Source organism: Panthera onca, chromosome B1 (genome assembly GCF_046562875.1).
Source record: "Panthera onca isolate mPanOnc1 chromosome B1, mPanOnc1 haplotype 2, whole genome shotgun sequence".
In the NCBI taxonomy this organism is placed as follows: Eukaryota; Metazoa; Chordata; class Mammalia; order Carnivora; family Felidae; genus Panthera; species Panthera onca.
In genome coordinates this window covers 3,711,620-3,737,390 of record NC_138342.1, presented here as the reverse complement: position 1 = coordinate 3,737,390, position 25,771 = coordinate 3,711,620, and the positions used below count along the sequence as shown (strand labels likewise).

General features: G+C 64.1%; 1 protein-coding gene across 5 annotated transcripts in view; it reads left to right on the top strand.

Moving 5' to 3' along the window:
• Positions 1 to 21,908, top strand: part of SORCS2 (sortilin related VPS10 domain containing receptor 2) — a 535,095-nt gene extending 513,187 nt beyond the window's left edge. For 4 of the 5 annotated variants that reach the window (XM_081795485.1, XM_081795484.1, XM_081795482.1 and 1 more), the window contains 9 exons: positions 4,259 to 4,445; positions 4,731 to 4,864; positions 5,785 to 5,908; positions 7,136 to 7,248; positions 8,226 to 8,351; positions 10,926 to 11,025; positions 11,634 to 11,736; positions 16,594 to 16,739; positions 19,436 to 21,908. In XM_081795485.1, the coding sequence (XP_081651611.1) occupies positions 4,259 to 4,445; positions 4,731 to 4,864; positions 5,785 to 5,908; positions 7,136 to 7,248; positions 8,226 to 8,351; positions 10,926 to 11,025; positions 11,634 to 11,736; positions 16,594 to 16,739; positions 19,436 to 19,500 (1,098 nt within the window). In that variant the 3' untranslated portion in view covers positions 19,501 to 21,908. The remainder of the gene's footprint in view (positions 1 to 4,258; positions 4,446 to 4,730; positions 4,865 to 5,784; positions 5,909 to 7,135; positions 7,249 to 8,225; positions 8,352 to 10,925; positions 11,026 to 11,633; positions 11,737 to 16,593; positions 16,740 to 19,435) is intronic. The other variant, XM_081795483.1, reaches the window with a different exon arrangement.
• Positions 21,909 to 25,771: the final 3,863 nt, after the last annotated feature.

The following is a 25,771-nucleotide window of genomic DNA, read 5'->3' as shown; positions in this document are numbered from 1 at the left end:
TTCTGTTTTTAAAAAGAATTTATGCTCATTGTAGAACATTTGAAAAAACACCTAAAATGTCAAGAATATAAATATCACCAAAACTCCTGTTGCCCCCAAGGTAACAACTGTTAAGTTTTGTATTTTCTTCTGGCCTTTTAAAAATAATATATAGCATGCTTAATTCTTGTGATTAGACAGGTAACAAACTCACTGTAGAACATTCAAAACCAGAAATCACAAAGACTTACCAACATGCAGGACATTCCGAACAACAGGAAAGCACGGAGGACAAGCCTGTTCCCCCTGGAGGGAGGCCACCCCAGGAGCCCAAGCCGCCTGTCCACACCACTCCGTTGGGCGTTGGGATCTCTGGTGAACAGATACGTTAGATGAAGCAAGTTCAGCTTTATAACTGTTCGTGCTTTATTAACACACGCCCTCCACAATACGGTGCCAGGGTGGGGTCCGTGAGGGTGACAGAGGTCCTTGGTGTTGGAAACCAGTAACTCTGGTCTCATACAAACAGGGAAACTGAGGCCAGAGGACACAGAGCTGTATGTGTGAGTGCCCATGTGCCCAGGCTCACGGGTGCACAGTCACCTGATTTGTAGATCGGGGAACCCTGGCTCAGAGAGGTGCGGTGACTCGCCCGAAGCCACACGGTGACGAGTGACAGAGCTGGCACTGGGTCCCAGGCCAGGGGGCTCTGCATGGACAGCATCTGGTCTGTGGCCCCCAGACCTGGGCCGGGCCTGGGGACCCCGTGTCCCGCCTGTTTCCAGTCCCTGTGTTGACGGGCCTGGCCCTGAGATTCACACTTGGGGCCCCGGGGGTGGCCCCGGGGTGGGGAGCGGGCATCTGTCAGGGCAGCATCTTGGCGTGGCAGGAGGATGGTGTCCCCTCCCCAGGTGGGGTCCCTGGACCCTCAGAGGGGACCCACCTGCTGCCTAAGTCCCAGCACAGCCGTCCGGGAAAAATGGCCATCTGCTGCCCCCTAGAGCCTCAGTCTCACAGCTTTGTCACATGGGTGGATTCTCGGGACAGGACGAGCCTGTGAGCCCCACTGCACCAGTGTCCCAACCCCGAGGGCTAGGGTGGCTGGAGGTGAGGGGGGTGACCAGAAGGTGCTCCTGTAAGAGAGGTGCCTCTGTGCACACCCCCGACCGGAAGAGGCCGCGGGGGGAAGCCTGGGAGCTCGGGTCGCGGTGGACACGCTCCCGCACGTGCACACATGCACGGTGTAACACTCACACGTCTCACGCAGACACACTTACACACTGACACGCACAAGTCACACCCGGCCATCCTCGTGCACGGGCCGAGCTGCGGGTGGAAACAGCTCCATCTGGGGCGGGGGCCAAGTTCCACACGTGAGTAAGAATTAGAAACAAGGGCTGATGGAGGGAGGACCCGGAAACAGACCCGCTCGGAAATGCACAGCTGATTGTGCCACAGGCGGAGAAACATCCCCGCGGAGGGGAGGACGGTCCCCGGCCGATGAACCGCCGGTAAAAACGAGCCCCGGCCAGAACCTCACAGACGGTACCAGATCAACTCAGGACGGCCCGCAGAGGTCAACGGAAGCCGGAAAACTGCAAATCCTTTCGGAAGAGGCTGGAAAGCGTCCAGACCTAGGGCTGGGCCACGTGTAGGCGGAGCGGACGCGGAAAGCACCTTCCGCGAACGAAACCGGGCACATCGGCCGTGGGCGGGAGGCAACGCTCTTGCTCCGTGAAAGACCCTGTAAAGAAAATGAGAAGTACGTTCCGGGGAAAATAGTCACACAGCTCACATCCGGCCCGGGCTGGTACCGGGAAGAAAACGACACCGCGGTTGGAAAACCGGCGGAGGCCCTTTCGTCACGACGCACCTGCGAGAGTGGCAGCGTCAGGGCTGGCGGGGACGCGGGGAAACGGGACCCCTCACACGTGGCCTCGGCGGAAGGGGGCGGTGATGGGACCAGAGCCGCGGACAGCGGTCTGGCAGTTTCTGACGGAGCAGAACAAGCCGCCACCGCGTGACTCAGCAAGTGCCCCCCACCCCGGGCGTCTGTCCCCGGGACGCGCAGACTCGTGTTCACGCAGAGCCCGCCCACGGGAGTCCCGGCGGCCTGACCGCACGGGAGCCGGAAACCGGAAACGCCCAGGTGTCCTCCAGGGGGCGTCTGCTCGAACAGTGGTGCGGCCAGGGCGTGGAACATGACTCCCCGGTGACAGGGAGCAGGTCACTGACACGCGTCACCACCTGGGTGAGTCTCCAGAGAATTACACTGAGAAAAGCCAATCCCAGGGACTCCGTGCCGCCTGACTCCCTTTATAGGACCTTCTGGAAAGGACAAGATTGCAGAGACGGGGGACAGATGAGTGGCCACCAGGGAGCGGGTGGGGCGGTGCTGCTGCTGGTGGTGCCGGTGGTGGCTGGGTGGGTCTGCACCCCGGCTGCGACCGTGTCCGTGTCCCGGGTGTGAGATTGTGGTTCCAGCGGGTGTTGGCCCTGGGCGTGTGGCACGGGGCACACGGGGTCTGTGCGGGTCCTTTCGCTGCGTGGGAACTGGGGGCTGCCTCCGAACCCACCGTCCCCTCTTCCTTACATGCTCAGCAGCACACAGACAAAAGCAGGAGCACAGGAGAGACAGCAGGTGCAGGGGGCGGGGTTACGGCGGCCTGGCTCCTCTCTGCCCTTGTGTTTCCTGTTTGCCGGCATTGAGGCTGGACTCCTTTCTGATCAGGGGGAAAGACGGCAAGTCCTCTTAACCGAGTAAAATGTTTGAGTAGTTCAATGTGCATCAGTCAGCCTGGCGGGTGGCCCACGGGCAGGAACGCGGGGTCCCAAGGCGGGATGCAGCGCCCCACACCCCTCGAAGCCACAGGCCGGGTCCAGTCCAAGGCGCGCCTGGCTTGCGGGCTGCGGGCACAGAGGCCAAGGTGGGCTGGAGACCCCGCTCCCCCCGTCCCGGTGAGGCTGCCTGTCCACGGGGAGCACTGAACGGTGAGCCGGCCTGACCCTCCAGGTTCCAGCCCAGCATGTGAGGACAATAGAACAGAACAGCATGTGAGTCCCCGGGCCGTTGTCACAAGTGACCATGTGCTGCAAATGTAAGACAGCACATGCCTCGCTCTCAGTTTTGGAGGCTAGAAGTCTGATTTAAGGTGTTAGCAGAGCCTGGCTCCCGCCGGAGACTCCGGGGAGGGATTCTTCCCTGTCTCGTCACTTTCTTGGGTGCCGGTGTCCCTTGGCTCATGACTGAGTCCCTGCAATCTCTGCCCTGTCACCACACGATGTCTCTTCTGTGTCCCAAAACCCCCGCCTCTTCTTGAAAAGACACGGCCACTGGATGGGGCCCATCCTACCCCAGCATGACCTCATCTTAATGGCTTCTGCAAAGACCCTGTTTCCAAATAAGGCCAAGCTCTGAGTTCCGAGGAGGGGGGGGGAGGGGACGTGGACTTGAGGGGGTGGATGCTGTTCAAGCCAGTAACTGTATTTGTGGAGAAAGTGAAACAAAAGGAAAAGGTCTCTAAGTTTAAGGGCTTGGTGGTAAAATGAGAGGCTCGTACACGGCCAGTGCTAATCCTGTGTCGTTCTTGGTCACCGGGACAAGGTTTTCAGGGTGTTCCTGCAGGGAAGGGGAGGCAGGCAGGGGAGGGAGGGGAGTGGGCATGAAACGGAACGCAAGAACGCTTTCTTGCTATGAGCTGGAGAAAATCAGGGTTTTTTTCCGCTGGATTTCCTGTGCCTTGGTAAGGAAGCTGTGGTTCTGTGGGGACTGGCACCCCCAGTCCCGAGCAGAGACCGTCAGACGACCCCCAGCGGCTCAAACACCGGGAAGGGACAGCAGGTGCAGGGAGCCCCGCGCTGCACGGATCCTGTGTGTCCGAGCGGCATGCTTGCTCCACGGAGAACAGGATCAAAGAAACACCCCAGAACCGCGGCGCTCGGCATCAGAGAAGGGAAAACGTTTCCCAATTTTGCAGACAGGATCTTTCTGGCCGTTGCCCTGAGATCCATCCGGCCCCTGGCTCAGGCCTCAGTGGGTGTCCCTGGCCCGCCGGGCCCGCCGCCCTGCTCCCACGCTCCTGCGTCTCTGCAGCTCCGGGCCGTGCCTGCCCTCCTCAGCCGGAACGCCAGGCCAGAGGTCCCCGGGGCAGGCAGGTGCCTGGGGGCCCGGGCCCACGGCGTGTGAGGAAAGGAGCGAGGGAAGGAATGAGTAAACGACCCGCTGCTGGCCCGTCCGTGTTACGGCCGCCCCTGAGTGGCCTCGTGGTCTCTCCCGCAGGGTGATGTCCTGACCACCAAGTACCAGGTGGACCTCGGGGATGGCTTCAAGGCCGTGTACGTGAACCTCACGTCGACCGAGGAGCCCATCCGGCACCGCTACGAGAGCCCCGGCGTCTACCGCGTGTCTGTCCGGGCGGAGAACGTGGCGGGGCACGACGAGGCGGTGCTCTTTGTCCAGGTCAACTGTAAGTCCGTCGCCCCTTTGAGGCCAAGAGTCCCTCCCCGGGGCAGAGGGCCCCGGGTCCTGGGGGGAATGCAGGGAGACCCCAGTCCTCAGGCTGGCAGGCCGAGGGGCAGGGAGACGGGCAGGCTGGGCTCAGGTCCACACCCCGGGTGCTCCGTGCCACGGTGGGTTTGGTGATGAAGCTGGTGGAAGTGACGAAGGTGATGGTGACAGTGCCCAGTAGGCAGCCTCTGAAATGCCAGTGCCCTGACGCCGTCTAACCCCGGCCTTTCCCCGGGCCCCGCAGCCCCCCTGCAGGCCCTGCACCTCGAAGTGCTTCCTGTCGTCGGCCTCAACCAGGAGGTGAACCTCACAGCCGTGCTGCTGCCCCTGAACCCCAACCTCACCGTCTTCTACTGGTGGATCGGCCACAGCCTGCAGGTGCGCTGGCCCCGGGACCCACAGGGTGGCACCTGGGTGACATTGGGGCCGGGCAGTGCCCCGGGGCCTGGGCAGAAGGACACAGGGTATGACATGAGGTGGGCACACACCAGCCTTTCTTCCCGAGCACCTGCTCGTGTTTGGCTGTGTCTAAGTGTGGCGACGCAGGATTAAGTGGACCAGACACTGCCTTTTCCTGGGGAGAGAGGTGTGAACACGACAGGTGACCCGAGTTGTGATACGCATCACAGGAAGGGGGCAGGTGAGGTGTTGCGAGCTCCAGAAGATCAGGCCGTTTCTAGTCTGGGCGTTGGGTGTGGTCAGGGAAGGCTTCATGGAGGAGGGGGTCACGGGGGCCGGACCTGATCTCAGAAGCCTTCCCCAGAGCCCTGGGTTGTACCCTGTAAGCAGTGGGGAGCCACAGACAGTCACCGGTAGGAGGGCTGGAGGGTCTCTGCGGGCAGGGCTGCCCACCTTAGCCGGGGAGCCCTCGAGACCTCAAGAGGGGCGTCCTTCCCTCATTCAGTAAGCTTAGCCCTGCACCCCAGGCAGAAAGACCCCAACAGCACTGAAGGCCCAGAACCAGAAGCCGGGCGGGAGGAGCCGTAGGCCCCAGATCACGTTTCCCTGGAATGGGGGGTGGGGTTGAGGAGGGCGCCCAGCTCCGGGTTCAAATCCCAACTCCGCTACTCCCAGCCCAGCCCTGTGAGCAGGTCTGGAAGGAAGGGGCCACTGGGAGACTGGGTCCAGGCTGCCCTGACTTAGAGCTGGTGCCTCTGGGGGGGCCCTCCCCATGTCCCCCCCTTGCTGCCCCCATGCCCCGACCGGAGCGGGAAAGAGTGAACGTTCTGGGTGAGGCCCTGGGCAGCGGGCGGCTCTCCCGCATGGACCTGCCCTGACCGTGCTCGTGGTCCCCGCAGCCCTTGCTCTCCCTGGAGAACTCTGTGACCACGCGGTTTGCAGACACGGGGGACGTGCGTGTGACTGTGCAGGCCGCCTGCGGAAACTCGGTGCTGCAGGACTCCAAGGTGGTCCGCGTGCTGGGTGAGCCCCCTCCCCAGGGACGGGAGGCACGTCTCGTCCTTCTCGGGAGCGCTGGGTTTGTGTGGCATCTGGTCATGCAGGGCAGCGCAGGCTAGGGAGAGGAGCGGGTGAACACAGCTCTGACGCTCCCCAGCTTCCCTGGCCTCAGTTTCCCCATCTGTAAAATGAACACAGACGAGTCTTTGTGTCCGGTGGCCCTCATGGGCCTCACACGGCACAGAAAGAGGACGTGGCCGAGTGACCGACTTGTCGGGGTCACCGGGTCTGCCAGCCTCCCAGCAGCCTGACCTCTCCTGCCCCCTTGTCACATGATTCTAACTTAAAGTAAGAGGACTCCTAACATAGCCTTTCCTGAGACTCCCATTCTGGATCCCACTCACTGGGGGCCCCAAGTCCCTCATGGGAGACATTTACAATAGGAGATTAATCCTAAAAATGGAAGAGACCCCCCCCCCCCAGGGTGTTATTGCCCTTGTCATCACACTGATAAAACCTCATTTTGCTTACCAACAGCCTCTCCTATGGACAGCAGCCATCACTTAAATATTTAGTGGGCCTGCCTTTGGCTGTTCCTCCATTCGCAAACACATGTGCACAGGGTCCTGAGCCCAGGGCTTTGAAATAGTCACTGCCTCCCCTGCCGTAAGCTGCTGGGTTCCCAGGTCACAAAGCGCTTGTCCCTTGGGCCGCATAGCCCCAACAAAGCCTCCTTCCTCCATGGGGCTCAGGAGGAACCTGGAGAGACTACAGCGAGCTCCTCTCACAACCACCTGCACGGGGCTCCAGAGTGGGCCTCTGGGTTGGGGACCCTGGCAAATGGGAGAGAAAGAGAAGGTGGCACCTCTGCCCTCAAGGGACTCTTACTCTGGTGGGGAGACCAGTGCCCTTGAAGTCCATGGATCCCTGGGGGAAGGGAGCCCGACCTCATGGGGTGTAGCCATCCTTGTGAGTGAATGGGGCAGAGCTCATAGGGCAGGCTTGGCGCGTGCCGGGCCCTCCCTCCCCGGTGGCCACAGGGGTTTTAATGTTCGTTATTAGGTGCCAGTCAGTGAGGTGGGCCCTGCCCCGGGCAGTGGCTGGCGCAGGAAGGACTCTTGTTTTCCAAAGCGGGCCACGGGATCTGAAGCCAGGGCAGTCCTGGGCCATCCAGGGTGCATGGCCTCCTGCCGGAGGGCGGAGCCTTGCTGCCCAGGACTGACCAGCTCGCCCGTTTCTGCCACTTTTCAGACCAATTTCAGGTAGTGCCTCTGCGGTTTTCCATGGATCTGGATGTGCACAACCCCAACACCCCTGAGTGGAGAGAGGACGTCGGCCTGGTGGTGACCCGGCTGCTCTCCAAGGTGCCCCCAGCCCACCACCCCGGGGCCTCCCCAGCACCTGCGGGCGCCTCGGAGGGGCGGGGCCCCAGAGCACCCAGGGAGGGGCGGGGCGGGGCCGGTGGAGCTGCCCTCAGTCCCGGTGACCTGGTCTTCAGGCTGTCTGCCCGGTGCTCCGGGGACAGCTAGGGCCCGCTGCCCTGGCTCTGCGGGACAGGCGGCTGGAGCGCCAGCTCACCGGGGAGGGGCAGGCCGACGTCCTCCATGCACATCGAGTGAGCACCAGCTGTTTGCACGGGACACAGTCACTGTCCTCTGATGGCCCAGAAGCTCCTTAGTATGATATTCCTTTATTCACGGAGTTTCTGTTCTGGGCCGGATACTGGAGCCAGAGAGAATCCATGCGATTGCTGCCCCCGGGGAGCCCACAGACAGCAGACCGAGGCAGCGCCCCAGGGTGGGCCTAGGCCACTCAGGGCCCTTGGTCCCTCAGTGAAGGAAAGACCAGCCCCCCACAGTCATCCAAGGCTGTCACGGGCTGAGGCCCACTCTGGCCGTGCCTCTCCTCAACCAGTTAATAATGCTGGTGATACTGGCCTGGGTGTTGAAGGCTGAATAGGAGTTTGCCAGATAGAAGCGCACGGAGTGGGATTTTCAGGAGGCAGAGGGACCCGTGGAGGCTGAGCTTTGTGGGTTGGAGGAACTATTTGGTCAGGAGCCCTGATGCCTGGGAGGAGCTTGGCCAGAGAGGGCTCTGCTCACCCTCAGTGTGAGGAATGATCTGGAAGTAGCAGGCCTGGCCTGGGGGAGGCCACTGTCAGGGGGCTACCGGGCTCGGGGGCCATCCCTGTGGGGCGCGAGGCTCAGGACTAGCTCAAAGGACAGGTGGCCAGGACTTGGACAGAGCAAGAGGAGAGAGAGGGTGTTCCTGGGGGCCCCAGAGCATGGCAGGGGACAGAGAAGACAGGCGGCTCAGGAGGGGCTTGTCCGTGTCCCTGCAGGAGACCAGCGTCCCCGAGGAGCTGCTGGTGACCGTTGTAAAGCCGGGGCTGCCCACCGTGGCCGACCTGAACGTGCTCCTGCCCCCTCCCGGGCCCGCGAGGAAGAGGAATCTCACAAGTGACAAGGTATCTCCTGAGGCCGCTGGACCCAGGTTCTCCCTGCACCGCCAAGGGTTTGGTGGCCTAGTGCCCAGGGTTTGGTGGTAAGTCACAGCAAGCACAGAGTCTCGGGGGCTCTTTGTCACGTAGAGGCCCACCAGTCACTCACCAGTGTCACTCACCAGATCACCAGTGATCTCACCAATCACTGCCTGACGCAGGTGGCCGGCTCTCCTCCCTCCGTGGCCGCACCCCTGGGACTCTGGTGGCCTCCAAGGTCACTGTGTTGGGGAATGGCGGGGCACAAGGGCACTGGGGTGGGACCACCCGCCGGGGGGACATTCCGGTGGCCGGAGCTGGTCACACTGGCCCGAGCACCCAGGGTGTGGGTCTCGGGACAGAGTGGAAATCAGGGCCCATCCACTTAGCCAATGTCCTCACTGCATGGGACAGCTTCCAGAGAATAGCCCTCATCTGGGCAGACAGAAGACCTGCCGTGTCGCGGGCACAGGATGGGGACCCAGGGATAAATCGAAGCCACCGGGATGCCCTGGGGTGGCTGTAACGCTTCCCCAAACAGACCGAAACTCGGGTGGAGGAGGAGAGCGGAAGGCGGACCCGGGGCACTGCAAGCACAGCCCTGTGCCGAGCCGACCAGCAGGTCCCCAGAAGGTTAGGCAGGGTCAGCGTCGGGCACGGCCCCCGAGGCACGTGCGCAGGACCGGAAATGCTCGCCCACGCGCACAGGCACACAGGTGTTCACAGCGGCCCCAGAGTGGCCACGAGCCAGACGTCCACACAACGGAGTCTTAGGCAGCCGTCAAAAGGGATGCGGGTCTGACACCTGCTGCCACTGGGATGGGCCCGGCAGACGGGACGCGCAGGGGAAGCGGCCGGTCACCGAGGCCGCCTGCTGGATGCCTGCGTTGATGGAAATGTCCGGAAGGGGCAGGCGCGCAGAGGCGGAAAGCAGGCTCCGGCTGCCAGAGGCTAGGGAGGTGCGGGGGGTGCAGACGGCTGGCAGGCACGGGTTTCCTTTGGGGATGATGAGAATGTTCTGGAGTCAGACAGCGGTGATAGCTACATGACCGTAAGTACCCTAAAAAGTGCCGATTTGTACGCTTGAAGAAAGCAAATGTTATCTCAAGAAAAAAAAATCAGAAGCCCCACCCCCCTCTGGACTGGTCGTGAGACAGGTGCCCCTGGAGGCCGTCTGGAAAGACTGACCAGCGCTGAGCGGGGTACAGCACAGCCCTGTGGGCGGCTGATAGCGTCTCATTTTACAGACGAGGGAAGTGGGGCTCGGCGGGGGGCACCGTCAGGACCACGGAGAGGACAGGGAGCCCCGTGTCACTGCGGCTGCTCCACACCACTCCCACGCTGCCTCCTGGTTAGACGTGACCGTCGGGGCCCGGCCCACAGCGTTTCCCAAAGGGCATCCGCATCGGCACCTGAGGGCTCCCCGGCCTGCCAAGCCCCCGGCCCCTGCCGTGTCTCTGGGGGGTGGGACAGCAGAGGGTTGAGAGTGACTGTACCCATTTCTCAGACAGGTAGCTAACCACAGGGGCTCCGCACAGCTCGGGGAAGGCGCGGCGGGCCTCGGGGACCTCCCTCACTCGGGCCCACAGCGCCCCCCGCCCACCCCGGCCCTCGAGGTGGAGAGCAGATGGGCAGATTCTGCAGGATTCAGATGTGGGCGCTCAGGAGAGATTTGGAAGGAGATGGGGAGGGACACGGGGGAACTGTCACCCCCCTTGTCCTGAGCTGAGGGTAAACCGTGTGCCTGAGGATGGTGAAAAATCCTAGGGACCCATCACGGTCACTGACTGCACGGCATCCGCCTGGCCCTTGCCGTGTGCCGGGCACGGGGCCGGAGGCATTGACCCTTGCAGCACAGTCCCAGACGCAGACCCCGCATTCCCAGGGAACACCGGGTGCCAAGCTGCTGTTCGTGGAGGCCAGTTTGGCCCCCCAGAATGTCCCACCCAAGGCACCCTGGGCAGGGGAGCCCCAGGGACCACCATCCTGTGGGAGGCCCCCTTCCCCAGCACCTGTACACCCACCTGTGCAGAGAACGACACCTGGGCAGCCACATGGGGCAGCTGGTCCCCTTCTGAACACCAGGAAAACTCCCCCTCATTTTCCAAGAGGCCAGCCGCCCCCCACCCTGTGATCCAGCAACATCACCTCCTGGGGTTGCTCTCCGTCAGGGGTGCGGTCACTCCCTGGCCCAGGTCACCTGTCCTGTCCCCATCTTGTTCTCGTCTTGGTCTTCCTCCTCTGGGAAGCCCTCCCTGACCACTGCCAGGTCTCGGGGCCTCCTGAGCACCCCTGGGCTCCCCAACTTTACCACACTCTGTGGTCCCAACGAGAACGAGAGTGGTCAGGCCCCAGCTCGGTCACCTTCGTGCCCCTCTGTAGGTTCTCAGCGCAAGCTGGCAAGTATTCCCATTTTACAGATGAGGAAACTGAGACCCAAAGAAGCTGAGTGCCCCCCCCAACCCTGCAGCTCTGGAGGGTCAGAGCAGATGTCTGCCCAGCTCTCCCGCTCCCTCCGGTGGCTTCCGGAGGACCCTCTCACTCTCCTCCTCTTGCTTTCAGAGACTCCTGGCCATCCAGCAGGTGCTGAAGGCACAGAAGATCAGCTTCCTCCTGCGAGGTGGGGTCCGGATCCTGGTGACCATGAGGGACACAGACACAGGTGAGAAGCAGGGGGCTTCCTTTGGCCTGGCCCGTGCTCGCCCCTGCAGGATCGAGGGGGTGTGCAACCCCCTCAGGCGACACTATTACTCCAGGCACTGGGGGCAGAGGACCCCCCAGTCACCCACCAGCTCCTCCTGGCTGGACAGTCGCCTCCAATTACAACCCAAGGGGGGTGGTCAGACCCAAGGGCCTTGCTCTGTCCGCAGATGCGGCACATACAGCCCTGGCTTTAACGGACATGGACATTTAGGGTCCCCGCCCCCACCATGGGACCATCCTCTCCGGTCACGCGTGTGTCCTTTCCTGTCTGGGAAAGAATCTTTGCAGAAGTGAGAGCTTCCCTCTGCCCTGTAGAGACACGGGGCCCATCGCGACACGTGGCAGGTTGACCTCACACCAGCAATTCGGTCCACGTTCCAGAAGGAGGGGCCGGGGCCCTCGCGCACACAGCAGGAGCCCGGCGGGGGCCGTGGGGCCGGGGTTGCCCCGACGCCTGCCCACGCCGCTCAGCCACACCGGGAGCACCTGCCGGACCACGTCTTCCAGCCGAGGAGGCCGGGGCGGGGGACGGTGGGGCCCCACTGAGCACCACTGCTCTCCTTGCAGATTCTCAGAGGCTGGGAGGCGGTGGCGGCTACTGGGCCGTGGCGGTCCTCGTGGTCATCGGACTCTTCGCGGTGGGCGTGTTCATCCTCTACAAGTTCAAAAGGCAAGGCCACCCCGCCGGCCGCTCTGGCAGGTCGGGCGTGAGGTCGGGCATCGGGCAGAGGCTTTCCGGCAGGATCCTCGATGGGCTGCGGCGGGGAGGGCGGGAGGCCAGACGGGCTCCAGGTTCCGAACGGCCGCGGTCCCGGGAGGCGGGGAGGCGGCCAGCGGCTCACAGCCCCACGACCATCGTCCACCCCCACCTCCTGTCTGCCGACATCCCAGCCTTATCTCACGTGGAGGGAGGCCCCGCCCATTTCACAGATGAGGAGATCCAGGCTCAGAGAGGTCATGTAGTGTGCCCAGGGCCACACAGCTGGTGAACAGAGGAGGGGGATCTGAGCCGGGCTGGCCCAGACTTCCTCCCGCACTCACCATCCCTGCCCCCAGCGCCCCAGCGAGGAGAGGGCGGGAGCTGGCAGGGGGGCTCTGCTGAGGCCAGGAGGGGTTGCAAGCATAGTATGCAGTCCTCAGTGGGGGCTGCGGGGACTCTCGTCCCCTCTGGGCCTGCTCCTCGTCTGTAAAATGGGTTTAATAACCCACCGTGCTGGGGCTCCAGGCTGCCCTGGAGGGGCTGGTGAAGCTGAACTTCCCCGAATCCTGGACCTGAGAATGAGCAAAATGAACCAGACGTGTCACCAGACTCATTCTTCAAAAGGCGGCTTCGAGTTGTCACCTCACTGCTTCTCCTGTCTTGATGGCTCAGGTCCAGCGGCCTCAGGGTCGCCCTTCGGGACAGTCCAAGACATGCTGACCCTTCCCTTCGTGCTCCTGTGAGGCCAAGGGTCCCTCCTCCAACCCCATCTTTCCCCCAGGCCCTGGGCCCCACTCCCCCGTCTCCAGACCCCTCCCAGCTCCTTCGGTCGGTCTTTTAAGTGGTGACCATATGTGCACCCCACTCCTCTGTGTGGGTCCCCAGCTTTATTGTTCCAACCGAACAGTCCCAACTGTTTGTCAGTCCCAACCGAATGGGCGGCCTGAGGCGCTCTGAGAGTGTGTAACAGGGACCTGAGCTGGTCTGGAGAATCTGGGAGGACTTGCCTAAGGAGGGGATTTCTGAGTGGGGATCCTGAAGGATAAGTAGGAACTTGCTGAGCAGAGAGGCTAGAACAGGAGCCAGGCTGTGGCCTTTCTTGGTGTCTAGGCTTGTAGAGGCCCTGGTTTCTGGTGGACAGGTCCACCTGGGTGTCCCCCCGCTGGCACCTCAAGTTCAAATCAAACTCGAGATCTTTGCCCCAGAAAGCCTCTCTTGGACGAAGGACACAACCCTCTGCTGGGTGCCGGGGTCAGGAACCCCACCTCCTCCCTGTCTGCTCCCTCCCCTCAGCCTGGGTGACATGGCCTGATACCCACAGCCCCTCTGAAAGTGGGATGTGTCACGGCTAGGAAGTGGCCTCTGAGACCAGGATTTCTGGGGCCAAAGGCAGGGCCCCTCCCCACCCCAAACACGGTCAGGCTAAAGCAGGTGCCGGCAAAGCCCCAGGGAATGTAACTCCAGGCCCTCCCCCGGGCCGGGGCAGAGGGGCCCCCTTGCTGGCCAAGGCCCCTCCTGGGCCCCCCTGAGCAGTCTTCAGGTGTGTGACAGATGCACTTGGCACCTTAAGAGGCAGGTCACACACCCCTTGCCTCCATGGTGTGATCTTGGGCCAGGTGGAGAGCTGCTGACTGTATCCTGATTGAGGCGTGGGTCCCGTGGTTTCCGTTACAAGAGTGTTCTCAGCCTCAAAGCTCTGCCATCTTCCCCTCCCGATGCCAGATGTCCGATGTCTGTGGTGCTGGCCCCAGGCCCACAGTCCACACGGGTACCAGGCTGATCCCCGAGGCTCAGCCAGGAGGGGGCCTGATGTTTACCTGGAGGCACACAGGGCTGCCTCCCAGTCCCCCCCCCCCCCAGTTAAAGGGCATCCCTGCTCTCCCCGCACACTCCGTTCTCACTGTCCCATGCTGTTTCAAGTCTGCAACACTTCAGTTCCCCCAAAGACGGGCCACAGAGGTGTGGCCGTACCAGGTAGAACTCGCTCAGAGCCTCGACTTCCAGATCTGTGGAATAGGCACGCTGGTTCTCCCAAGGGTGTGAAGAGCGGGTGTCCTGCCAGGCCCCCTCTGCTGTGCAAGTGTGGGGTGGGGGCCCGGTGTCCTGTGTATTTGCAGAGATTAAAGGAAGAAGCAGAGACTTCCAGCCACGTCTGGGTCTCCATCCTGGAGCAAACTTCACCCTGAGTGCAAGGCCCTGTCCAGACTGCAGGGTGGCCCAGCACTGAGGCAGGGGCCATTCTCCTGGGCTTCCCCTCGGGGCCTGCCTCGGCTTCCTCATTTATGAATGAGGACTGAGAAGGAAGGGGGTGGGGAAAGGGGAGGAGGAAAAGAAGAGAAGGAGAGGAGAGGAGGGGAGGGGAAGAGGGGGAGAAAGAGGGGAGAAGGGGGAGGAGGGGGAGGGGCAGCCCCTGCAGGTGTGTTCCTTTGTGCCCTTCTCTGGTCCCCAGGCAGTTAGCTGAGATGCCTCACCCCATGAAGAGAGGCCGGAGCCTGGGGGGAGTGGGGGGCCGTGGGGATGAGTGTCAGGCTGCAGGGGGGGTGGAGGATGAGTGTCAGGCTGCAGGGGTGGTGGGGGGATGAGAGGCTGCAGGGGGGTGGGGGGATGAGTGTCAGGCTGCAGGGGTGGGGGGATGAGTGTCAGGCTGCAGGGGGGGTGGGGGGATGAGTGTCAGGCTGTAGGGGAGGTGGGGGGATGAGTGTCAGGCTGTAGGGGAGGTGGGGGGATGAGTGTCAGGCTGTAGGAGGGGTGGGGGATGAGTGTCAGGCTGCAGGGGAGTGGGGTGGGGGGATGAGTGTCAGGCTGCAGGGGTGGGGGGATGAGTGTCAGGCTGCAGGGGTGGGGGGATGAGTGTCAGGCTGCAGGGGGGTGGGGGATGAGAGGCTGCAGGGGGGTGGGGGGATGAGTGTCAGGCTGTAGGGGTGGGGGGATGAGTGTCAGGCTGCAGGGGTGGTGGGGGGATGAGAGGCTGCAGGGGGGTGGGGGGATGAGTGTCAGGCTGCAGGGGTGGGGGGATGAGTGTCAGGCTGCAGGGGGGGTGGGGGGATGAGTGTCAGGCTGTAGGGGAGGTGGGGGGATGAGTGTCAGGCTGCAGGAGGGGTGGGGGATGAGTGTCAGACTGCAGGGGAGTGGGGTGGGGGGATGAGTGTCAGGCTGCAGGGGTGGGGGGATGAGTGTCAGGCTGCAGGGGGTTGGGGGGATGAGTGTCAGGCTGCAGGGGTGGGGGGATGAGTGTCAGGCTGCAGGGGGGTGGGGGATGAGAGGCTGCAGGGGGGGTGGGGGGATGAGTGTCAGGCTGCAGGGATGGCAGGTGAGGCACCTCTCTGAGCCTGAGCTGTGCCAGAGGCCAGCGGCTGGGCACATCCCCACCCCTTTCTTTCCCCTTGGACGTCAGCACGGATGCGGGGGGTCGTTTGGACTTTGTCCAGGGCAGGGTTGGTGGGTCGAGGCCATGGAAGGGACACAATTCCGGCCTCCTGAACTGTGTTCCTCAGACGGCCCTGAGGGCCAGAGAGCAGCTCCACAAACAGCTGCAGATGATTGCACCCTGAGGAGGGGGATGGGAGGAGGCGGAAGGGGAGGACCCGAGTGGGCCCAGGAGGTGCCCCAAACAGGGGGGAGGGAGGGAGTGCCGGTCCGCTGCCCGGCACCCTGAGGACTGTTCCCGAACTGATCAGGAGCCCGGGGTTGCCTTGGAAACAGTAGAGCACGGTTAGGGGGCGGGTGTCCCCTCCCGGAGCGCCAGGCCCTGCAGGGAAGGCGAGACCGACTGGTGCCAGGCAGCAGAGAAATGCCTCTCGGGTCCTGAGGCCCGAGGGTCCGGCCCGGCCTGTGGGGGTCCGGGGAGCTGGCTCCGTTCCCGGCGGCGTAGCAGTCAGCGTGGGCCGGGCTCAGCTGCCATAACAAGCAGCCCCACGGCTCGGGGCTCACAGCCGCCAGAGGCCGACTCCTCACTCGGGCTGTCCCCTGGGGCTGGGAGGGGCTGGCCTCGCGTAGTGGCTCCGGGGCAGGGCCATTTCGAGAAGCCGGAGGCACAGCAGAGGGAAGAGAGTTCTGGAGGGACCAAGCCATCCCACAAGTGTTTCAGCCTGGAGGTGACGCGTGCCGCCTTTATCCGCCCTCGGTGGGCAGAACTGGCCACGTGGTCTGGCCCAGCCCAGAGGCCTGAAGGTCACCTGCCCTCCGATTGTCCCTGAAGAACGGGCAGGGCTTGGGGAGCGGCGTCCGAGAAAGCCTGCTCTTCCCGGGGGGACGGCGGGCTCTTGCCCGGTTTCGCTCAGGCTGACGAGGTATTGAACACGAAGGAGGCTGGCCCGGAGGGGGGCCCGGCTGAGGCAGAGGGGGCTGTGCCCACGGTCTCCTCTCCCTCCGGCCCCGGAGGCACAGGAAATCGAGACAGCACAGTCCTGGGACCCCGGCAGGACTCAGCAGGTGCCTCTCAGAGCCAGGTCGGCATCCCGTGTGTCACGGGAAAGCGTGTCTCACCAACCCAGTCAGGGCCCAGGACGCTGGTCTCCCGGAGATGCCGGATGACTGGGAAACACAGGACAGTAAAATACCCCCTTCCTGCAATGTGATCTCAGTCTAGGTACCAGGGGAGACGGACCGCGAGCACCCGCGCCCCGGGGCAGAGGGAAATCCAGGGCGGCAGACCTCACGGGAGGGAGGGCTTCCTGGAGGAGGTGGTTTGGAGCAGACATGGGGCAGGGGACGAGATCCAGGAGCATGTCGGCACCACACGCGGGAGTGGTCTGGGGCGCAGCCGTCTGGGGGCTTCCGGGGGCCGATGGCCGGCGCGGCACCCCGAGCCCCACCTCTGCCCCACAGGAAACGCCCCGGCAGGACCGTGTATGCCCAGATGCACAATGAGAAGGAGCAAGAAATGACGAGCCCCGTGAGCCACAGCCAAGGCGTCCAGAGCGTCATCCAGGGTGAGGAATTTATAGATGATGATCTCGACTCACAGACTCTAGGTAACACCCGTCCCGAAAACCCACCTTCCCCCCCCCCCCTTCCTGTGGGTCCCTGCCTGGCGGCCTCGGGCCACCAAGCACTCGGGACCCAGGGCCAGGCAGGCGGTGGCCCTCTGTCCCCTCCATCTGAGGAGGGGATGACCGGAGATTAAATCGGCGGCCTGGGGACAGCGGCCACCACATCTGGCAACGCCTGAGCGCCCCGTCCGGTGCCCCCTGGTGGGGGGGGGGGGGCTATTTGCGCGGGGAAGCTCTGCTCTCGGGGGTTGGTGGCCTCTCCCCAGGGGCCCCCAGTGCTCCCAGCCGTCCTGTTCACCGGAAACGAGGATTGAGGATTTCGTGAGCCTCACGCACACGGACGTAACCACCTGTGCACCGCGCTTTGCAGCTGACAAAGTGCTCTGGTCCCCGTGGTCTCACTGGCTCCTGACCGTGCCTGGCGGGGGGTCCCGTCACCCCCGGCCACTCCCCACACACACACACACGGCGCACGGCCGTCGGCCCTCATGCTTCTCACCCACGTCCCCCAGGAGGGCAGTTCCTGTCTGTGCCCCGACTCTCGGTGGCCGGCCCCCACGTCCCCCAGGCCAGCAGCCGGAGCACAGCGGCACGGAGGACGCCCTGAGGGTGTCACTGTCACCACGGATTGTCAGTACTGCTGGGCCGTTCTCTCCCTCGCTGTGTCTGTCCTGCCCTCAGAGCTGGGTGGGACAGGCCGAAACCAGTGTGTCACTTGTTCAGGGGTCGAGGGGTGAAGTCATTCACGCAGGCGGCACAGAACCCACGTGGCTGACCTCGAATCCAAACCCAGGCCGGCCAGACCCCAGAGCCCGTGTCCTTCAGTTTCTCCCTAGAGCGGCCGGGGAGGCTACCCCACCTTTGTCCGTCCCCCAACCTCGGCAGGGTCCCCGCTGTGGGACGGCCAGTCATCTCCCCCATCTGTGCTCCCCGGGGGTGGTGCCTCCGCCCCCTCCTGGGACGTGGTGACAGCTCCGGGTCCTGAGCCCGGCCGGCCGGGCGGAGCGACCTCGGTGAGGCAGATAAAAAAGCTGAGATTCCGAGCGGTCACTTAGCTGAGAAAACCAAATTCCATCCCGGCTCTGTGGCTTCCCCAGCCTGTGCCCTCCCCTCCCCCCACCGCAGCCCCCAGGCTGGGGGTGCTCTCCTGTGCATCCTCAGGGACCCCTCCAAGGGGGCTCCCCTGCTAGGGGCTCCACGCTGCCTCCCACATAGCCCGCCCCCCCCCCTTCATGCAGGGGACCTCACAACCCGGTGTGACAGCGGCAGCTGCGGAGTCTGGGAGCCGACCGGGGGCTTCCCAAGCTCGGATGGAGGGCGTGGGTGTCCCGGGAAGACCCGAGCCCTGTTCCCGGCCCGTGGCGTGTGTTTACCGCCAAGGTCCTGAAGAACAATCCAGAGCATAAAACTAACAGGTTATTTTCAGGGAGCGCTTAGTATGCGCCAGGTGCATTTCCCCACGTAACCCCCAGGCGGTCCTCGAAGGGCGGCGCTGAGACGCTGTGACACATGACACGTGGCAAAACCAAGGCCACGAGGGGCTGGACCTCGATGAGGGTCTCACCCACCAGTCGGGCTGGTGAGCCCGGGGAGCCCCAGCCCGGCAGGTGCCGCAGAGCCGTCGGCCGCGCTCTCCCCGAGCACCGGACACAGGACGAGGGGGAAGGTGGCTCCCGCGAAATGCCAGGGCTGCCTCCTCTCCTCTCCCCCAGGGTGGGGCCTCCGTCTCGTGATGCAGCCCCCACGCAGAGCCCTCCCCCGTCCCCCCACAGAACCCTCCCCCCCGCCCGCAGAATCCTCCCCCTTCAGAGCCCTACCACCTCCCGCCCACAAAACCCTCCCCTTCCACCCCCACACCTCCCCCCTCCCACCCCGCAGAGCCCTGCCATCCCCCCACAGAACCCTCCCCCCGCAAAGCCCTCCCCCTCCCCCCGCAGAACCCTTCCCCTCCCCAAACAGAACCCTCCCCCTCCACAGAACCCTCCTCTCCCCCCCCCCGCAGAACCTTCCTCCCTCCTCCCCGCAGAACCTTCCTCCCCCCTCCCCCAAGAGCCCTCCCCCTCCCCCCGCAGAACCCTCCCGCCGGCTGAGCCCTCCCCCTCCCCCCACAGAGCCCTCCCCCTCCACAGAACCCTCCTCCCCCCCAGAACCTTCTCCCCCCTCCCCACAGAGCCCTCCCCCTCCCCCCCAGAACCCTCCCCCACTCCCGCAGAGCCCTCCCCCGTCCCCCACCCAGACCCGCGTTCTGACGTCACCGCGCCCCTTCTCTCTCCTGCCGCTCACGCCGCGCCCTGCAGCGCCCGCTGCCGGGAGGGGGCGCAGCCCCTCCCGCATCCCCCTGCTGCCGCACGCCGGCCGCCCTGTCGCAGGTCAGTGGGCGCGACGCGCGTGGCCTTGGCCTCGGCCTCCCCTCCCGAGGCCCGCCGGGGCCCGCCGCTCGGGACGGCACCGGGAGAGCCCACCCTGTCGCGCACCCAGGAGACGGAGAGACCCCCACCCCCACCCCCCCACTGCCCCGCACGGCGCTCAGGCACCACCCGCACCACTCCAGGAACCGCGGGACGCCCACCGCACGTCGGCCTCGTGGCGCTGCTGAGGCCACACGCCGGGGCCCCGGCGCCCCCTGCGGCAGGGGCGGGGCGGGGGCGTGCTCACGGGCGGCCGTGTCCGTTTCCCAGGGAATCACTCCGGCGTGGTCCTGAGCATCAACTCCCGAGAGATGCACAGCTACCTGGTGAGCTGATGTCCCCCGAGGCCCGCGCCCCGGACACTCTCCTCTGCGCCGTCTCATCCCCGGAGGGCACCGGTGCTAGGACCCGCGTCCCCTCAGAGGCCTGCGGAAGCGCCACCTCGTCCAGCGACAGATGCCCCCTCTCCTCAGCTCACGCCCGCCCAGCCCACGAGACGCACGGGGGCCTGACCCCCGCCCCCCCTGGACACCAGGCGCACGGCGCCACCCGCCGCCCCCGGCCCGACCGGGCACTTCTCTGTCCCCGGACCCCGCGTGGCTGCCCCGGCTGCGCCACACCCCGTGGCCCCAGCCCGAGGCCCGGCCGCCCTGGGGACGGGGAGGTGCGCCTGCCGGGGCCGCCGGTCACCCTGCACCGTGGGCCTCTGTCCCCGCACGGGGGGGGCCCCGGAGCCCCGCTTTCTTCTTCAATACCCCCCCCCCCCCAGGAGGGCGGCTCCTACCTGCATGGCCTCCCTCTGCGGGGGCCGCCCTGCAGAGTCCAGAAAGCCTGTGACCCAGACCCCACCCCTGCCCCGGGCCCTCCCAACACAGCCCTCCGTGCCTCCCGCCGTCCGCCTCTTTCTAAACTGCAGATAATGTAAATACCTCTTTAGGTAGCTGTTTGCGTTCTGGGGGTGGGGGGTTGTTCAACTTTCTACTCTGTGGTCAGGCAGTAGCCGTCTGGGTTGCTTCGTCAGAGCCCCCTTCTCGGGTCCCTTCTTTTAGTGCCGGGGTTCCGGAGGGACAGATGCTCTGAGGGCTTTGCCCCCGGAGCCCGGGCCTGCACTTCTGCAGCCGGCCAGCAGGTGGCACGCTCCCCGGGCTCCCCGCCCACCCGCTGGGGGTCTCCTCCTCCCCCTGGGGCACCGCCTGGAGAAGCACCAAGGGCCCGGTGCCTCCTTACAGTTGGAGGAACCCGGGTAGGAGCCGGGGACCAGGAGAGGCTTCGGATGGCAGAACCGGAAGGGCCGTCCAGGAGCGTGCCCCTCATTTTGAAGTTGGGGAGATTGAGGCCCAGAGAGGGGTGACTTTCCCAAGGTCACACGGCAAGACAGCAGCAGAGGTGCCCCAGGGACTAGCCCTCCGCACCCCGGTGCAGTGAGTCCACTCACTCACAGACGCCTAGAATCAGGGACGCTAGCCTAAGTCTACACTTGTGAATATACAGGGGGGAGGTGTTCACCTTTTGCCTTGAACCCGGAAGTCAGTAGTCTCCTCCCTCCCCCCTTTCTCCCCCCTCCTCCTCTCCCCTCCCTCCCTCCTCCCTCTCCCTTTCTCCTCCCTCCCTCCTCCCCTCCTCTTCTCCCCCCCCCCTCCCCCCACTTTCCCCTCCCAGGCAGGGCTCAGGGTCTCCCCCTAGGCGATGGGGAACACCAGAGCTCAGGCTGGGAGCTCACTGGCTGGTGGTGAGTCCAGAATGAAGCCTGGGGGGCATTAACTCACTTCCCTTACAAAGGCCTGCAGGAGGGGAGACCCAGGGACAAACCCTCGCGCCCGCAACAGCCCCCAGCGCACAGGAGTCCCTCAGTGTTTGCGTGTCACAAATAGGGACTCTGAGGCCGCGAGGAGGAAGGGGTCACTGTGTGTCACACGCCAGGTGGTGGAGTCCCTCTCCCCAGGCCGCCGCTCACCAGCTGGGGCTCCTGGGCCCCCTCCAGAGGTCACCCTGCAAGTTGTTCTTAAGACCCTCCTTGGGGAAGGGCTGGGGCCCAGAGACCGGGGACGCGTCGCTGGGGAGGTCGGCGTGGGATCCCCGGCTGGCACTCTCTGGACCTTTGCCACCCACCCCCCCCCAGCCTGTTGGCAGGCTTCAAAGACACCTTAGGGAGCCCTGTGTCCTGCCGTCCACCCCCCACCCAGCCTGCCCCATGAGCATCAGACACACAGGGTCAGACACCTGTCGGCACCATCCAGAGCCAAGGTCACGGTCGGCATGAGTCCCCTGGACACAGTGCCCCTCCCCCGCCCCCAGCTCACCAGTGCCTGCAGGTGACCTCCCCTTTGACCTTCCTTGACCCCTCAACTTCATTCTCTCTGCTGTTTGGGTTTTTTTCCCCCTTAGTCATTGGTGTTTCTCTCGTATTTTATGTTCTTGTTTCTATTAAGAGTATTTGGAGTCTGTGGACCCAAGAGCCTGGGAATAAGGTGGCATCTGAGATAACCTTGCACTTCTCCATCCCTGCGGCCATACAGATCAACATGTAGGTCTGTGGCTCGTCTGCTTATACATCTGAGGCTCTAGGAGTCTGCCGTACAGGCACCTGGGGGTACGGTGTGGTCTGTGGTGGGCAGCTAACGCTGCATTCGACCGGGCCATGCCCACACTTGGCATATGCACATAACAAAGATGCGAAAAATCCTTTCTTATTTTTCCTTTTTAAAAATCAATAAATCACTTGTGATGCTTTTAACAGATTAAATGAATATAATCGGCTTTTGCCTTATTGTGAAGCGACTATTCAACACTGACATGAACACACACGCAGGCCGCTCGGACTGTGGTCTCCAGGCCCCTGGGAGTGGGACCAGGAGCGGTTCCTAACGCTGGGAGCAGGTGGCAAGGACGTTAACCTTCAGGGTCACTGGATCAGGAACACGCCACCTGCGAGGCAACAATCCTCCCCAGCAGCTCGTAAGGTCCTGGCATGCAGCTTTCAAGGCTAGCGGAAGGGCCCGGAAGCATCAGCCCATTTGCCAGATGAGGAGCGGAGGCCCCGGGAGGTTGAGGGCCAGGAGGCTGACAGTGCAACACAGCACAGTCCTGGGCCCGCTGTGTCTCTCTCTTTTTTTTAATTTTGTTAACATTCATTTTTGAGAGCTAGAGTGTGAGTGGGGGAGGGGCAGGAGAGAGGGAGACACGGAGTCCCAAGCAGGCTCCAGGTTCCGAGCAGGCAGCACAGAGCCCGACATGGGGCTCGAACCCATGAGCCGCGAGATCGTGACCTGAGCCGAAGTCGGCCACTCAAACGGCCGAGGCCCCCAGACGCCCCAATCATCTCTTGATCTCGGAAGTGCCACCTGGCTTGTCTCTGAGGGGCCGGGAGGCCGGCCCCTGGCCAGTGCTCCGGCCGCGTGTCCACAGCTGCTTGGGACCTTCGGCCGTGAGCTCTTGTCGGGAAAACCCTTGCTTCCCTTCTCTCTCCCACGCCGAGCTTCCGTACAGGCCCCTGCACATTGGCCACGTGCTCGCACCCCGTTTCCAGAAGGAGGCGAGCCTGAAGCCGTGTCCGGCCGACAGAGCATGGGGACAGGGGGGAGCCGACAGCCCGACTCCCTGGCTTTGCCCCGGAGCAGGTGCCTCAAACACCGCGAGCTCGCACACCCGGGCGTCGTGGGCGCTTGAAGGCAGGGCACCCTCTCCGCGGCCGTGGCCCTGGGATCGGGCTGCGGGCACCGGGACGGGGTGGCCAGGGCAGTAGCTCGCCTGCTCAGCCGCCCACCCGGAGCTCGGTTCCCATGACACTGCCTGCTTGTGTGGTGGGGGAGGGGCCCCGGCAGCCGCACAGCCGCCCCTGCAGGTCCAGACGGGCCTTAGACGCGCAAACGCCCCGCGAGCCTCAGTTTGCCGCAACGATCGCCAGGCGCCATTGGTTCCCGCTGGCTGGCCGCGGGTGGCTCAAACGCCGGGCACGGTCCCCGCCTCTCCTGGGCCGCGACCCGTTGGCTCCCCGGGCGCCTCGCTGTTGGAACAAGCTGCCGCCAGCGAGGCTCGGTGGCTTTTGCAGCCCAGGGAGCTCAGACTTGCCAGTTCCAGGGGCTGAGTGCGCCGGCCCGGGCGCTGTCCTGACGCGTGCCCGTGACCCGCTGGCATCCCTGTAGCGTCATAATTGGTCACAGATGGTTCCCGGGCTCGGCAGACGGCCCTTCCTCGCTCGTTCTAGAACGCGCCCTGGCCCGGTGCTGGGAAAACACCATCATTCACTCACGCCGTGTGCGGCCGACACGACTGTGGCCCAAACGCTCAGCTGTGGTCACGATCCAGCAGCGTCCTGGCTGAGGAGGCGGTGCCTGCCAGCACGGCGGTGACGAGGACAAGGTGACCGCAGCAATGACGACAGCTCCCATTGAGTCTCCGCCACGTGCCAAGTCCGCTGAGGCACTTTTCGTGCAGTTTCGCAAAGCCAGCCGCCAGCAGCAGCCCCATCCCACCGTCGAGGGCAGCAAGGCGCCCAGAAACCACGTCAGGTCCCCAGTGAGTGTCCCTAGGAGCCGCCAGCCCCCCTGTGACCACACAGCTCCTGCCGAGGAGGTTGGTGGGTGAGGGCAGAGCACGGCCGGGGGAGGCGGCCGGGCGGAGGGCTTCCGGGCCGCGTGAGGACGAACGTGTCCAGGAAGTCACCAAAGGCGAGGCACTAAAGCCAGTGTATATAGTAATGTTTCTAGAATTTTCTTGGGACTCAGTGGAGAGGGGGGACAGCAGCTGTGTGCAAAGTGACGATGGGGGACGGCTTCCCGAAGAGGTGCGGATGGGAGCGAGCAAATGGAGGAGGGGAGAGGGACGGTGTGTCAGGAGAGAAGGGACCGCCTGTCTGCGGTCGTAGCTCAGGACCAGCGCCCAAGTGCGAGCAGCGGGCACCGGGCGGGAACAGGGAGGCACGGAAGCACCTGGGTTTAGAGCTTCTCTTCCAACTGCACTGGGTTTCCAGGGACAAACGAGGCAGGAAAAGGGGTCAGGGAAACAGGAGAAGGTGTGAAACTGTCATCCGGGAGAGGGAGGAAGTGGATTCGCTGAGGAAGTTGGTAAAATTTCTAGCAGCGAGGAGGCTCCCCTGGCGATTTGAGTCACAGGGTTACGTGGAAAACTTCCGGCGTGGCTCCATTTCTCCCAACCACTTTCCGCCGCTCAGGTGTTAGGGACATACGCATCATTGTCCTCGGGTCACAAAATGGCTGCAGTAGCTCCGGACTTGGCACCTTCATCTCATGAAGTCTAGAGGTGCTGATCAGGTCACATGGCCATCCCGGAGGGAACCCCTGCAGCTCACTGTGCTGGTCTTGAGTCACGTGCTCCCCTACCCTCACCCCCAGCCAGAGTCAGGGCCACTGTCTGCCCCTACACTGGGGACAAAGAGCAACCACAGAAGGCTGATGGTGAGGCAGAAGTAAACGCTCGTCTTGCAGCGTCAACACCACAATGTGGGATCAGAGGGGACCCTGCCTCAATCCTGGGGGTCATGGAAGGCAGCGGGGCGGCCGGGGCTCCGCTCGTGAACCGGAAAACGCTGGGTCTGGAGGGCGCCCCTCCCTCAAGGCTAAGTACCTGGGACAGAAAGCAGGCACAGACGGGGGAGGGGCAGGTGGACAGCCCCCCAGCCTGTGGATGCAGAGAAAAGGCACATTTTCCGGATGAGCCTATAAAGGAAGCTGGAGGAAATTTTAGAAACCGCGTGCCTTGTGCCTGGATGGAACACGCAGGCAAATGTCCCTTCTTGGAAGCCGGACAGAAGGGGGCGGGCTGGGCGGGCGGGGGCGTACAGCAGGGCACACGAGCAGGTTCGTGTGCAAGATAATGCGGGTCAGAGCTGCAGCGAAGGGAGCGGCGACCCCTGAGGGGGCGGGGCGGGGATCTGAAAAATAAAGGCAGGGGGACGGAGAGAGGAAGAGACCCGAAAGAGCCCCTGCGAGCGCTCTGGGGTCGGGGGGCCGTTGGTCCACACACACTGAGCTGAAAAAGCCCAAGCGAGCAGATGCCGCACACGTTTCTGGGCTGGAAGGGCAAGGACGGGCACGTCCCAACCGGAACGGACAGAACGCTTGCAGGGGGGGCTGAGGCTCCCCCCTCGCGCGTGGCTCGCAGGCAGAAGGGCCGGGGGACCCGAGAGACGGGGGCTCGGCGTCGCCAAGGGTCCGGCCGCGGCTCGGCCCAGCTCGCTTTCATTTGTCAGGAACTTGGACGACGTCCGGGATCCGGGAACGTTCGAGGCCGCAGGTGCACGTGCCTTCCGAGAAAGAACAGCCCCGCTGTCGTGTCAGCCGAGGGGGCTCGACGGCGAGGGCTCCGACGGCAGGGGACCGGCGAGGGCGAAAGCGCCGTGGGAGCATCGATCACCTGAATAAACGCGGAGGTGGAGCAGAGCGAGAAGTGAACGGTCCCCGCGCAAACCCGGCGGCTGCGGGACGAGATGCCGGCGACCCAGCGGGCTCTCGCGACCTCCGCTTTGGTCTAGCGACCCGGAGCGCCCCACGGATCGCCGAGCACCCCTGCCGTGTCCGTGCTCTGCCCCGCTGTCTGCTGTCACTCGGCAGCGCGAAGGTCCCCCCCGGAAGGTCAAGGAGACGCTGA